The sequence below is a fragment of the Salvelinus alpinus genome, chromosome 22 (genome assembly GCF_045679555.1).
Source record: "Salvelinus alpinus chromosome 22, SLU_Salpinus.1, whole genome shotgun sequence".
Lineage (NCBI taxonomy): Eukaryota > Metazoa > Chordata > Actinopteri > Salmoniformes > Salmonidae > Salvelinus > Salvelinus alpinus.
This window is the reverse complement of record NC_092107.1, coordinates 26822031-26837770: the sequence shown is the minus strand read 5'-3', so window position 1 is coordinate 26837770 and position 15740 is coordinate 26822031. Positions and strand designations below refer to the sequence as shown.

General features: G+C 40.9%; 1 protein-coding gene across 4 annotated transcripts in view; it reads right to left on the bottom strand.

The window, feature by feature from the left end:
* Positions 1-431: 431 nt before the first annotated feature.
* Positions 432-15740, bottom strand: part of b3glcta (beta 3-glucosyltransferase a) — a 135100-nt gene continuing 119791 nt past the window's right edge. For all 4 annotated transcript variants that reach the window (XM_071359719.1, XM_071359721.1, XM_071359718.1 and 1 more), the window contains 4 exons: positions 10353-10452; positions 9790-9909; positions 2502-2646; positions 432-1084 (listed from right to left, as the gene is read on the bottom strand). In XM_071359719.1, the coding sequence (XP_071215820.1) occupies positions 917-1084; positions 2502-2646; positions 9790-9909; positions 10353-10452 (533 nt within the window). In that variant the 3' untranslated portion in view covers positions 432-916. The remainder of the gene's footprint in view (positions 1085-2501; positions 2647-9789; positions 9910-10352; positions 10453-15740) is intronic.

Sequence of the window (15740 nt, the reverse complement as noted above, 5' to 3'; positions counted from 1 at the left end):
CATTCCAGTGTTTTACTTGCTATATTGTATTTACTTCGCCACCATGGCCTTTTTTTTGCATTTACCTCCCTTATCTCACCTCATTTGCTCACATTGTATATAGACTTATTTTTCTACTGTATTATTGACTGTATGTTTGTTTTACTCCATGTGTAACTCTGTATGTGTCGAACTGCTTTGCTTTATCTTGGCCAGGTTGCAATTGTAAATGAGAACTTGTTCTCAACTTGCCTACCTGGTTAAATAAAGGTGAAATAAAAATAAATAAAAATGTACATTCACAATTAATAGTCATTAATTAATCCTGAAACCAAATGCCAGAAATAAAACTCCAATAAGACAGCGCAAACATATCTTTTTGAAGTAATAACACTTTGATATCAAAATAGTACACATTGTACAGCATGTAGTAATAATGTTGAGATATGTCCTTAAGAAAAAATAACTGTTTAATTGTTCAACTTGGCAAGGAATAGATTATATCATATAAATATACACAGACAAGATCCGAACACACACTGACAAACTCAACATGCAAATCAATTGAAACTGTGGCCGGGATTCAATACGTATAGCTGAGCGTTAGACAGCCGACAATATGTCTTCTAAAGGCGTTTTCCCCGGCGTTCGCCGAGATCGCATTCATGGTAAATGCTAGCATGTCGACTCAAGCATCATTTACCTTTGAAAGTACATTATATTGCGCTGCTCTAACGCGCCTTGGATTGAATCCTGGCCTCAGTCATGAATAAGTTCCCATACATACAGTCAGGGACAGGCTTGCATGAACCTTCCAAATTATATCTCCGCAAGATTCACAATATAGAAAACATTTACACCGATGGAGGAAACATGCTGACAATATGTTTGTCCATGACTCCACACACACACACCAAGACTGATAGTGTCTGAGTGACTATAACTCTTCCTTGGTGCTCTTGTTTAGTCCGTGTGAGCTTGTTGACATCGACTCATCCTTTAGCCACCTGTTGAAGACGGCAACGGGGTCGATGTTCCAGTGTTTGTGGAAAGAGATGGGCACCTGGTGGGCTAGGAAGTCTCTGGAGTAGTCTTCAGGTCGTGCCTGGAGGGACAGAACAATTTTTAAAAAGCTAATATCAAGGATATTGATTTGCATTGGTTGTGTCACAAATGTTAAAAGGTTAGCATTTGGAGAAACCAAAGCATGGATTGCTCTCTTATCTTGTCCAGAGACTGCTTACCAGTGGTGTAAAAAGTACCATATTGTCATACTTGAGTAAAAATAGATACCTTAATAGAAAGTTATTCAAGTAAAAGTGAAAGTCACCCAGTAAATACTACTTGGGTAAAAGTCTAAAAGTATTCTGTTTTAAATATAGTTCAGTATCAAAAATAAAAGTAAAAGTATAAATCATTTCACCATGTGTTCTCTTGATAAGTGTGTGAATTTCACAATATTCCTGTTCTGCTAAGCACTCAAAACGTAACGGGTACTTTGGGTTGTCAGGGAAAATGTATTGAGTAAAAAGTACAATATTTTCTGTAGGAATGTAGTGAAGCCAGCAGACACCGCACTCCAGACTGTTGTAATTGCTACTCATAAACAGGGCTATTAAATACACTAGTACAATCAGAGAGAATATCAAAGACTAGTATCTTCGTAACCAAGGCCTTGCTACAACAACCATTGTTGAACTGTGAAATTGATGTACTGTGAAATGTTGGTATTATTAGGTTAGAATAATGGGTAAACAGTATTAGGTCTTAAGTAACTTATTAGATAAAGGTAATGGGTTAGGGTAGTTGGTATGAGGTAAGGGTAATGGATAAAAAAGGTATAAGGTAATGGCTCTCTCACACAGTGCGTTTTTAATCATCCAAACGTTATGTCGTGCAGTGGATGTACGACATAACAGCTAATACATCTTAAGGATTTGCTATCTGAAGGGTGTTCTCACTTTACCACTTGTATAAATTAAGTTCAATCTGCTTTTATTTGAATTTGTCAGAAAAAATAGCAGATAGCAGAAAGTGCTTATTTGTCAAATATGCCATAATCTGTGGTTTAGCATGCATTCAATGTGGTTAACAAAATTTGATTTGGAAATTTTCACTCCATAATACTTGTCATTTGGGTATAGAAAATGTTAGATAACATGCTGTGTATAAAGATGAACCAACCGCTTCATATTTTCTACAGTGCATGCCAGTATGCAGCGTTCCTATTGCCGTGGAATCTTCTTCATAGCAGTGTTCACACAGTACGAAAAGTACAGAGCTACGACAGAACATTCTGACATGCTAGACTTTTGTTTGGGACAATTTGGTGCTGTCGGGAGATCACAAGTGCAGTAAATCAGCTATCGTTGACCTTGCCACACTGAGCGACTCTGGAGCTCCCATTTTTCGCGTACGACAATAACGATCATGAAAATAGTATGTGAAACATGAATAGTGTCAATACAATTCCAAACTGTGGGTTCCTGGCATAAGGGTAATGGGTAAGGCCAGTGTATTACCTGGTGGAAGAGGGAGCTATGCGTGACAGGGAGCCCCAGAGCGTTGAGACACATCCCCAGCACCATGTCATCAGGGGCGTCATTACTGTAACACTTGCAGTCACTGGCCAGGAGCCTCACCACCGCGGCCCTACTGAACACCATCCTGACAGGACACAACACACAAACACATAAAGTTATTGAAAACCAATTGTTAATTAATTAGCCGACCAAATTGTAAATGAAAGTGATATTGATTGCAGCAATGTGTGTGATAGACAATTTAAATATCATAAAATGAAACACTTGGCATCTGTTCTCCTCTCCTTCTCCCGACGACAATCGTTACAGTTTCTTTGGATAACGACATCCAAATAATAACAAATTACTCATCCTACCACATTTCCTTCCAATTCAGACATTGTTTCTTCAATAAAGTAGACTACAATAATTACTATTTTGTACAGTAGCCCTGTATGAAATTATAAAGGTTCACTATTGAGTTTTATCACGTTGTTCTACAAATAGCTTCAAATAAATAATCTCCACTATCCGCACAATATAAGAATATAATATTATTTTATTCAAAATACAACACAATCACGATTTTGTTTCAAATATCAAACTGTAGCCTACAGTTCAGGAATATTTCCTTTTCCCTTCTTGATAAGAAATGGGCATTTTCGATTCAGACAAGTAAAATCATTAATGGTTTACATAAATTGGAAAGGGTAGGCTACATTGCCATAGTAGATTTGCCGTGGTAAACAAGGAAATGAAATACTTTATTTCAGTTGTACAGAATGATTGTCAAATCAATAAATCACTCTTAAAATTGCAAGTTCCGATGATGCTACCCACCAGAGGGCAAAATCATCTTGAAAAATGTTGGTTGCATTCAGGACTAGAGATAAAAGCGACGCCCGGAAACCAGGCTTCCCATCCGAAACAGTGCATACATTATGACGAAAGTTATGACAAACGTTTTTGTTCATATTGGTCTTCGCCAAGGTTTTTTTGGGCTGTTCGTGGACACAATTATTTTTCTTGAGGCAAGCTGAACTTTGGTAGCTGAAGTCTACGCCCCTTCGTCTGTGATCGGTCAACAGTAAGGATTCTTCAATTAAGTGTTAGTCATTCAGCGAGAGACGACTTGTTTTCATGCAAATTTCACTTGAGAAATACTGCCCCAAACATCTTAGACATCGGCAAAAACGTCCAAATAATTGCAGATTTTTTTTGTTATCTTAGATTAATTCAGATTATTTTGAGAAAGTGTACTGGCTACAGTGTCTTGAGGGACACACAACAAACCTAGTATGCGGATGCCTTTATGGAGCGGTAAATTGGTGGCGGATGATGGTTGCAACTGATATCAGCTGTAGGGTGATTTTAGCGCGTATTGATGGTTTAACGAGAGACCAACTGGCAATGATCTAGTGGCCAATCTTGGTTGCAATTGGCCAAGTTGATCACATTTATGACTGTCTTATATTCTATTATATTGTTGTTATATTTTGATCTAATAATCCAGTCAAATCCATGGTAATGATTTGAAGTGAGAATGCAAAATTACACCAGAAACTCATTACAGAGAAACAAGGCACAGGCCATTCAGAAAAAATACAAATCATTGAAGATAAGTATCTGTAGAGAAAACTGCAAACGCGGGTGTTTGGGAGATTGCTAATGGATTTGTTCCAAATATAGTTCCTCCTGCAGTTTATACACAGATCAACACCACCCCCACCACTACTACACTTCCTCTAAAACAGTGGTTCCCAACTCCGGTCCTCGAGTACCACCAACAGCACACATTTTTGTTGTAGCCCCGGACAAACTCATTGAGGGCTTGATGATTCGTTGACAAGCTGAATCAGGTGTGCTTGTCTGGGTATACAATAAAAACGTGTACTGTTGGGGTAGAGGTCTTCATGGGTCCAAAAAGTTGGATCCGTTCCGAAATGGATCCGTGGCTTTCCCACTCGACCCGATATGCATAAATAAAAAAATGGAGACCCGTTCCGAAATGGACCCGAGGACAGTCAGACCCATTCCAAAAAGGCCTGTGGAAAAACAGAGAGACCCGTTCCGAGAGTAGAAGTCAAAAGAAACCTCAGAATGCCAGCGCGATCAATAAACAAGCAATATTGGCCAAATGATCGACAGTTATGTGTCCTTAAAAACTGCCTATAAAAACAGTAATTGTCCACCTCACGTTTCAGCTGTCAGAGATTTGAGCGGAAATGCATCAAGGCATTGCAAGCATATAGGCCTATAGGTATACTGTATGATATAAAAAAATATATATGAAGGAAGAGAAGCTTAGCCCTAGAGACCGAGAGAAAGATAGACATATGCCAGGGCCATGTTTCCAACATGCATTTCTTTATCCTTGTCAAATAGGCTACTACTGCTATACAGATATTGGCATATAGAAGGAGGCTATTTTGTACATTTTCGAACAGAATATTTTTGTATAAAGATCAGCATTATATTGTTCGATTGTAAGAGTAACTCTGGTAGGCCTGAAACAGTCTTCCTCACCTCAAGTTCAACTGACAGTTGGAGCGCCGGTGCACACTGTCTTCATATCATAGGCCTGCAGTAGGGCTATAGCCTAATAATAGCCGTCACAAAATGTCCTTATTTTTTTTTTACTTAAATTTTTTTTACCCTTTTTTCTCCCCAATTTAGATCTTGTCTCATCGCTGCAACTCCCCAACGGGCTCTGGAGGCGAAGGTCGTCCTCTGAAACATGACCCGCCAAACCGCGCTTCTTAACACCCGCCCCCCAGCCGCACCAATGTGTTGGAGGAAACACCATTCAACTGACGACCAAGGTCAGCCTGCAGGCGCCCGGCCCACCACAAGGAGTTGCTATGAGGCAAACCCGGACGACGCTGGGCCAATTGTGCACGGCCTTATGGCACTCCTGATCCCGGGTGGTTGTCATACAGCCCGGAATCGAACCCGGGTCTGTAGTGACACCTCTAACACTGCAATGCAGTGCCTTAGACCGCTGCGCCACTCGGGAGGCCCTAAAAGTGTATTTCTTTTGAGTTAAGTCAAGTCATTGTTTATAGGGAAAATATGAACAGGTTTAAATTACATTTTGCATCTCGCCCTCTTGATTTTTTCCTTTTCATGGTTTGAGTGTGAGTAGATATAGTAAGTTACCGGTGATTCTATTACATTAGAGTTGGAACTTAACTTCACCAAAGAAAATGGCTCAACAGAACTAAACAAAACACTTGTTTTGAAGGTTTAAACCTTCACAAAAGTTTTGAACAGGCTAGGCCTATATTGCAGCCAATTACCAACAAAGGCGAGTGCCTACTGTAGTCCTACCCAACAAATGGCAGCAATAGAAAGCAACTTGGCGTCTTTTTGTAGGCACTAACTCTGCCATGGTTCGTTGGACACAGGCTATGAGAAAATTTATGGAGGTTTTGTAGGGTTTTTGGATAAATGCAGAAAATAAAGGCTTTGGAGATCTTATAAACTTTGTTCTATGAGATAATCTTCAAATCATATCAAATGTTATGTCACATGTGCTGAATACAACATGTGTAGACCTTACCTTGAAATGCTTACTTACAAGCCCTTAACCAACAATGCAGTTCAAGAAATAGAGTTAAGAAAATATTTATTAAATAAACAAAAGTAAAAAATGTAATAAAAAGTAAGACAATAAAATAACAATAACGAGGCTATATACAGGGGGTACCAGTACAGAGTCAATGTGCAGGGGTACAGGTTAGATGAGGTAATTTGTACATGTAGATAGGGGTAAAGTGCCATCTTCATAAGCTAATGTCCCTTTTTGTAAATTTTGAAGCATTTATATAATTTCAAAAAGCACATAAAGCACATGAAAGGCTTCATAATATTATGTTATAGAAAAAAACATACAGTGCATTCAGAAACAGTGCATTCAGAAGATATTCAGAAATATTCAGACCCCTTGACCATATCCACATTTTGTTACGTTACAGCCTTATTCAAAAATTGATAAAATAGTTTTTTCCCTCATCAATCTACACACAATTCCCCATAATGACAACGCAAAAACAGTTTTTTTTAAACATTTTTGCAAATGTATTAAAAACCTACAACTGAAATATTACATTTACATAAGAATTCAGACCCTTTACTCAGTACTTTGTTGAAGCACCTTCTTGGGTATGACACTACAAGCATGGCACACCTGTATTTGGGGAGTTTCTCCCATTCCTCTCAAGCTCTGTAAAGATGGATGGGGAGCGTTAATATTTTCAGGTCTCTCCAGAGATGTTCGATCGGGTTTAAGTCCAGGCTCTGGCTGGGCCACAGGATGATTGTCCTTCTGGAAGGTTCTCCCATCTCCACAGAGGAACTCCAGAGCTCTGCCTCCCTGACCCAAGGCCCTTCTCCCACGATTGCTTAGTTTTTCCGGGCGGCCAGCTCTAGGATTATTTTTTTTATTTAACTAGGCATGTCAGTTAAGAACACATTCTTATTTACAATGACGGCCTAGGAACAGTGGGTTAACTGTCTTATTCAGGGGCAGAACGACAGATTTGTACCTTTTCAGCTCGGGGATTCAATCTAGCAACCTTTCGGTTGCTCTAACCACTAGGCTACCTGCCGCCCTAGGAAGAGTCCAAACATTTTCCATTTAAGAATGATGTAGGCCACGGCGTTCTTGGGGACCTTCCATGCTGTAGAAATGTTTAGTACTCTTCCCCAGGGTACTAAACATGGCTTGGTTTTTGCTCTGACATGTACTGTCAACTGTGGGACCTTATATAGATGTGTGTGCATTTCCAAATCATGTCCAATCAATGGAATTTACCACAGGTGGACTCCAATCAAGTTGTTGAAACATCTTAAGGATGATCAATGGAAACAGGATGCACCTGTGCTCGAAATAGCAAAGGGTCTGAATACTTACGAAAACTATACTGAACAAAAATATAAACGCAACATGTAAAGCGTTGGTCCCATGTTTCATGAGCTGAAATAAAAGATCCCAGAAAATGTTCTATACGCACAAAAAGCTTATTTCTCTCAATTGTGCACAAATTTGTGTACATCCCTGTTAGTCAACATTTCTCTTTTGCCAAGATAATCCCTCCACCTGACAGGTGTGCCATATCAAGAAGTTGATTAAACAGCATGATCATTACACAGGTGCACCTTGTACTGGGGACAATAAAAGGCCACTCAAATGTGCAGTTTTGTCACACAAACACATTGCCACAGAAGTCTCAAGTTTTGCGGTCGCATGCAGTTGGCATGCTGACTGCAGGAATGTCCACCAGAGCTGTTGCTAGATAATTGAATGTTAATTTCTCTACCATAAGCCACCTCCAATTAATTTATTTTGAATTTGGCAGTATGTCCAACCAGCCTCACAACCGCAGACCACGTGTAACAAGGCCAGCCCAGGACCTCTACATCTGGCTTCTTCAACTGTGGGATCATCTGAGACTAGCCACCTCGTCAGCTGATGAAACCGAGAAGTATTTCTGTCTGTAATAAAGCTCTTTTGTGGGGAAAAGCTAATTATCACTGGCTGGGCCTGGCTCCCCAGTGGGTGGGCCCAGTCATGTGAAATCTATAGACTAATAATAAGGATGTACAATAATGATAAATTGTAATAAATACAAAAATAAATAAATAAATGTTTGAAAATTGCATTTGGTCAGGCCAATGTTCTTCTCACCTTTAAAAAAATATATTATTTCACCTTTATTTAACCAGGTAGGCTAGTTGAGAACAAGTTCTCATTTGCAACTGCGACCTGGCCAAGATAAAGCATTGCAGTTCGACACATACAACAACACAGAGTTACACATGGAATAAACAAAACATACAGTCAATAATACAGTAGAAAAAAGAAAACAAAAAGTCTATATTCATTGAGTGCAAATGAGGTAAGATAAGGGAGTTAAGGCAATAAATAGGCCATGGTGGCGAAGTAATTACAATATAGCAATTAAACACTGGAATGGTAGATGTGCAGAAGATGAACGTGCAAGTAGAGATACTGGGGTGCAAAAGAGCAAGATAAATAAATAAATACAGTATGGGGATGAGGTAGTTGGATGGGCTGTTTACAGATGGGCTATGTACAGGTGCAGTGATCTGTGAGCTGCTCTGACAGCTGGTGCTTAAAGCTAGTGAGGGAGATTCTGGGAGAGTCTCCAGCTTCAGTGATTTTTGCAGTTCGTTCCAGTCATTAGAAGCAGAGAACTGGAATGAAAGGTGGCCAAAGGAGGAATTGACTTTGGGGGTGACCAGTGAGATATACCTGCTGGAGCGCGTGCTACGAGTGGGTGCTGCTATGGTGACCAGTGAGCTGAGATAAGGCGGGGCTTAACCTAGCAGAGACTTGTAGATGACCTGGAGCCAGTGGGTTTGGCGACGAGTATGAAGCGAGGGCCAGCCAACGAGGGCGTACAGGTCGCAGAGGTGGGTAGTATATGGGGCTTTGGTGACAAAACGGATGGCACTGTGATAGACTGCATCCAATTTGTTGAGTAGAGTGTTGGAGGCTATTTTATAAATGACATCGCCGAAGTCGAGGATCAGTAGGGTGGTCAGTTTTACAAGGGCATGTTTGGCAGCATGAGTGAAGGATGCTTTGTTGCGATTCAACTTGTCAATTTGTTTTCACTATAATCTTTCTACTCTAACTTTCATTTTACCTTGAAAAAGGCCTCCATCTGCACAATCAAGAGTAGCCTATAGGCCAAGGCTCCTCTTACTCGCGCTCTCTCTCTCCTCAGCAGCAGGCGCATGTGAGGTGAGCGGCCGGGACCAGTTTCAGTTGGACATAAGCTGTACGTTTTATTGAGTTGCAGTTAGATGACACAGACAAGCTTGTGCAGTTCTCATCACATCAGACATTAAATTATCAGAGGACAGGTCCAATCAGGCCCAGTCGGCAAATCTATTTTAGTTGCACATACAAGAGACTCGTGACAGTTACATCAGACCTGACCCAGATCAGAGACAAAAGTAAGAATTTAGGACTTGTATCCGCTCGGGTCCTCGGGTCTGTTGGAATCATGAAAACCTCTAGTTGGGGGTCCTCGAGGATCATAGTTGGGAACCACTGCTCTAAAAAGACGGGTTCTGTCTCAATTAACATAAATTGCTGCATCCAAAATGTCTGTGTCAGAGATGTTAGCTGAGTCCCAAAAGGCACCTTATTCCTTACAGAGTATTTATACAGTATTTTTGACCAGGGCCATCAAAAGTACTGTACTATGTAGGGAATAGGGTACCATTTGGGATGTAGAAGCTGTAAGTGACTCACCCCCCTCCTCCGGTGATGTAGCTGTAGCCTCCCTGGCCCAGCCCGTAGCCGTACCTCTCCCCTAGACACACCGGTTCAGAGGGGTCGTAACAGCTCAACAGCATCTGCAGTCTGGGCAGGCTGGGGATGGCATACACTCACACTCATCAGGTACACATGCATGTACAAACAAACACGTGTGCATGCACACACACATATATTCTCTCTCATCACACAATGCACACACACACACTGGTACAACAGGTAGGATATTCTTCATAAAAAAAAAATAAAAAAAATAATGACTCCGCTGCTCTCTACATCTGGTAACTTCCGCACTAAATAAAAAAGAATCAGTTTGCTGACTGTGCCCTCAGGAGGCAGTCTTGAAGAGTTCTTAATTTTTTTTTTATTTGACAGTTTTTCACTGCATCAGGGGTTTTGGCATAAGTGAAGACACACATTTTGGAGGAACTATCACTCAGACACACCATCGGCCTTAGTGTCTGTCTGTGTGTGTATGTGTATCTTTGTGTTTGTGTGGCTGCGTGTGTACACGAGTGTGTGTATACTGAAAGCTTTACCTGATGAGTGTGTCATCATCCACCACCAGCAGCCAGCTCGTCTTTGGCACCGCATCGCTGATATACCTCTTCAAGATGGCAAACGTCTTCCCACAATGACCTGTAGAACAAAACACACATAGTACCGTTTCTTTTTCTGTATGACGCAAGATTGCCCATCATTTGACAGGACATTAAAGGGCTTCTTGTGAATAGGGGGGAGCTGTTTTCACTTTGGAAAAAATCGTGCCCAAATTAAACGGCCTCGTACTCTGTTCTAGATCATACAATATGCATATTATTATTACTATTGGATAGAAAACACTCTGAAGTTTCTAAAACTGTTTGAATTATATCTGTGAGTAAAACAGAACTCATTTGGCAGCAAACTTCCATACAGGAAGTGAAAAATCTGAAAACGAGGCTCTGTGTCAGGGCCTGCCTATTCAACTGGCTTTTATTTATGGATCTATATGCACTTCATACGCCTTCCACTAGATGTCAACAGGCAGTGGGGAGGTTGAATGGGGTGTCTAGCTTGATCTGAGGCCGAATAAGAGCTTTTGGAGTGACAGGTCCGGTATTTTGTTTGTCTTCGACGGCGCGCGGGGGACCTCGACATTGTCTTCTGAAAAGCGTACATATGAGAAAAACATCATAAAGTAGGATTTTCAACCGAGTTTGACCAGTTTATTAGAAGTTTATTGGGAATTTTTGAATTTTTCGTTCCAAGCGCCAAGAGTTGATGGGCATGTTCACGCCACATGGCTAGCCAAAGTTGCTAATTCGACAGAAGAAATGGACATTCTAAAACCAAACAACGATTTATTCTGGACCTAGGACTCCTTGCACAACATTCTGATGGAAGAACAGCAAAAGTAAGACAACATTTATGATGTTATTTCGTATTTCTGTGTAATATGTTGACTCCAACACGGCGGAGAATAGGTGAGCGCTGTCTCACAATAACGCATGCTGTATGTTGTGGTAAAGTTATTTTTTAAAATCTAACACAGCGGTTGCATTAAGAACCAGTGTATCTTTCATTTGCCATACAACAAGTATTTTTATGTAAAGTTTATGATGAGTTCTTTGTTCAGATTAGGTGAGTGTCCAAAATATCTCCGGACATTCTGGTGAATTGTTGCTACGTATTCACAATGTATAACCACGATTTGCAGCTCTAAATATGCAAATTTTCGAACAAAACATAAATGTATTGTATAACATAATGTTATAAGACTGTCATCTGATGAAGTTGTTCAAGGTTAGTGATTAATTTTATCTCTATTTTGTCGGTTTTGTGAAAGCTATTTTGGCGGGGAGTTAATGGCGTTGTGTGTTTGGCTATTGTAGTGAGCTAATAGAAATATATATTGTGTTTTCGCTGTAAAACACTTAAAAAAATCGGAAATATTGGCTGGATTCAGAAGATGTTTATCTTTCATTTGCTGTACACCATGTATTTTTCATAAATGTTTTATGATGAGAATTTATGTATTTCACGTTGCTCTCTGTAATTATTCTGGCTGCTTTGGTGCTATTTGTGATGGTGGCTGCAATGTAAAACTATGATTTATACCTCAAATATGCAAATTTTCGAACAAAACATAAATGTATTGGATAACATGATGTTATAAGACTGTCATCTGATGAAGTTGTTCAAGGTTAGTGATTAATTTTATCTCTATTTCTGGGTTTTGTGAAAGCTACCTATGTGGTGGAAACATGGTGAAAACATGCCGTTGTGTGTTTGGCTATTGTGGTTAGCTAATATAAATACATAGTGTTTTCGCTGTAAAACATTTTAAAAATCGGAAATGATGGCTGGATTCACAAGATGTTTATCTTTCATTTGCTGTATTGGAATTGTGATTTCATGAAATTATATTATATGATATCCCTGTCCCGTTAGGCTAGGCTATGCTAGTCAGCTTTTTTGATGAGGATGCTCCCGGATCCGGGATGGGTATCACTGAAAGGTTAAAGGGCTGAATCTTAATTTGAGAACTAAAACTAGAATTTGAGATCTAGAACTAGAACCATTTATATCAATGCACAATTTAAAAAAAGAATTGTGCACGTGGATGACGATTTAGGATTGACTGTGGGATATACAGTTAATTCGGAAAGTAGTAAGGCCCCTTCCCTTTTTCCACATTTTGTTAAAGTTACAGCCTTAATTCGAAAATAAGTTGAATAAAAAAAATTCATCAATCTACACACATTTTTGCAAATGTATTAAAAATACCTTAAGTATTCAGACCCTTTGATATGAGACCTGAAATTGAGCTCTATGTGCATCCTGTTTCCATTGATCATCCTTGAGATGTTTCTACAACTTGATTGGAGTCCACCTGTGGTGAATTCAATTGATTGGACATGATTTGGAAAGGTACACACCTGTCTATTAAAGGTCCCACAGTTGACAGTGCATGTCAGAGTAAAAACCAAGCCATGGGGTCAAAGGAATTGTCCGTAGAGCTCAGAGACATGATTGCGTTGAGGCACTGATCTGTGGAAGGGTACCAAAAAATGCGCTATGGAAACTCTGACAGAGCCTTCCAGAAGAACAACCATCTCTGCAGCACTCCACCAATCAGGCCTTTATGGTAGAGTGGATAGACGGAAGCCTCTGCTCAGTAAAAGGCACATGATAGCCGGGTTGGAGTTGCCAAAAGGCACCTGAATGACTCAGAACATAAGAAACAAGATTCTCTGGTCTGATGAAAGCAAAATCGAACTCTTTGGCCTGAATGCCAAGCGTCACGTCTGGAGGAAACCTGGCACCATCCCTTACGGTGAAGCATGGTGGTGGCAGCATCATGCTGTGGGGATGTTTTTCAGCATCAGGGACTGGGAGACTAGTCAGGATCGAGGCAAAGATGAATGCAGCAAAGTACAGAGATCCTTGATGAAAACGTGCTACAGAGCACTCAGGACCTCAGACTGGGGTGAAGGTTCACCTTCCAATAGGACAATGACCCTAAGCACACAGCCAAGACAATGCAGGAGTGGGTTCGTGACAAGTTTCTGAATGTCCTTGAGTGGCCCAGCCAGAGCCCGGACTTGAACCAGATCGAACATCTCTGGTGAGACCTGAAAATAGCTGTGCAGCGACGCTCCCCATCCAACCTGACAGAGCTTGAGAGGATCTGCATAGAAGAATGGGAGAAACTCCCCAAATACAGGTGTGCCAAGCTTGTAGCGTCATACCCAAGACGACTCGAGGCTGTAATCGCTGCCAAAGGTGCTTCAACAAAGTACTGATACTTATGTAAACTCAGCAAAAAAAGAAATGTCCCTTTTTCAGGACGCTGTCTTTCACAGATAATTTGTAAAAATCCAAATACCTTCACAGATCTTCATTGTAAAGGGTTTAAACACTGTTTCCCATGCTTGTTCAGTGAACCATAAACAATTAATGAACATGCACCTGTGGAACGTTCGTTAAGACACTAACAGTTTACAGACGGTAGGCAATTAAGGTCACAGTTATGAAAACTTAGGACACTAAAGAAGCCTTTCTACTGACTCTGAAAAACACCAAAAGAAAGATGCCCAGGGTCCCTGCTCATCTGCGTGAATGTGCCTTAGGCATGCTGCAAGGAGGCACGAGGACAGCAGATGTGGCCAGGGCAATAAATTGCAATGTCCGTACTGTGAGACGCCTAAGACAGCGCTACAGGGAGACAGGACAGACCACGTGTAACAACACCTGCACAGGATTGGTACATCCGAACATCACACCTGCGGGACAGGTACAGGATGGCAACAACAACTGCCCGAGTTACACCAGGAACACACCATCCCTCCATCAGTGCTCAGACTGTCCGCAATAGGCTGAGAGAGCCTGGACTGAGGGCTTGTAGGCCTGTTGTAAGGCAGGTAATATCAACGCTGTGCGTTACAGGGAAGACATCCTCCTCCCTCATGTGGTACCCTTCCTGCAGGCTCATCCTGACATGACCCTCCAGTATGACAATGCCACTAGCCATACTGCTCTTTCTGTGCGTGATTTCCTGCAAGACAGGAATGTCAGTGTTCTGCCATGGCCCTTCGAAGGGCCCGGATCTCAATCCCATTGAGCACGTCTGGGACCTGTTGGATCGGAGGGTGAGGGCTAGGGCCATTCCCCCCAGAAATGTCCGGGAACGTGCAGGTGCTTTGGTGGAAGAGTGGCGTCACATCTCACAGCAAGAAATGGCAAATCTGGTGCAGGTCACAAGGAGGAGATGCACTGCAGTACTTAATGCAGCTGGTGGCCACACCAGATACTGACTGTTACTTTTGATTTTGACCCCCCCCCCCCTTTGTTCAGGGACACATTATTCCATTTCTGTTAGTCACATGTCTGTGGAACTTGTTCAGTTTATGTTTCAGTTGTTGAATCTCGCTGAAAATAAACGCAGTTAACAGTGAGAGGACGTTTCTCTTTTTGCTGAGTTTAAATGTGTTATTCCAGATGCAGATTTTTTTTTAAATTTACAAACATTTCTAAAAACCTGTTTTTGCTTTGTCATTATGGGGTATTGTGTGTAGACAAAAGAAATGGCATCAATTTTAGAATAAGGCTGTAACGTAACAAAATTTTGAAAAATTCAAGGCGTCTGAATATTTCCCAAATTCACTGTAACTAGGTTGGTTGTCTGTAAGCACATACTGACTTACATTTACATTTAAGTCATTTAGCAGACGCTCTTATCCAGAGCGACTTACAAATTGACTTAGTTGACGGACTTATTACGATGTCCAATAACTTGTTGGAGACAGGTTGACTTCACAGACCAGATGTATTTCAATTCAGCGACACTGTCCAGAGAATCAAAGCTCTCCTTCACATCACAGTATTGGAATCCTTAGGGAAATCAGAGGCAATTATGCCCTTTCTGACTAGAATTAGATTTCATTGAAAAAAATGTATCCACCATGGCCAGAAAAAGTCAGAGATACTGTACAACAACAGATGATTAGAATGAAGTCAAAGAAGGAAGAGAGAAAGCATGAAAGAGGAGCTTTGAGTGGAGAGTGAGGTAGCGGCAATGGAGGATAGAGGGGGGATAGAGGGAGCAAGAGAGTGACTCATCAGGAGAAGGAAAAGAGAAAGTAACAATGAAGAGAGCTGGGGTCTGACTTACTGCTCTAATAATACCCAGTGTCAAGCTTCGTCTTAAATGAGACCCTACTCACTTTATAGTGTACTACTTTTGACCAGGATCCGTAGGCCTCTTGACAGGGGGGGGGGGAATTCCGTTTGAAAGTTAATTTCCTACAATTCTACACAGTTTGCCCATGAGGAGTAGAGAAAATGTTTCAGTTTTATAGGAGCTACATGTAGTATTTACATTGCCAGCAAATCTCTTGTTGTCAAATTGACTGGGCCTGAGCGATTTGTATGAATCAAATACA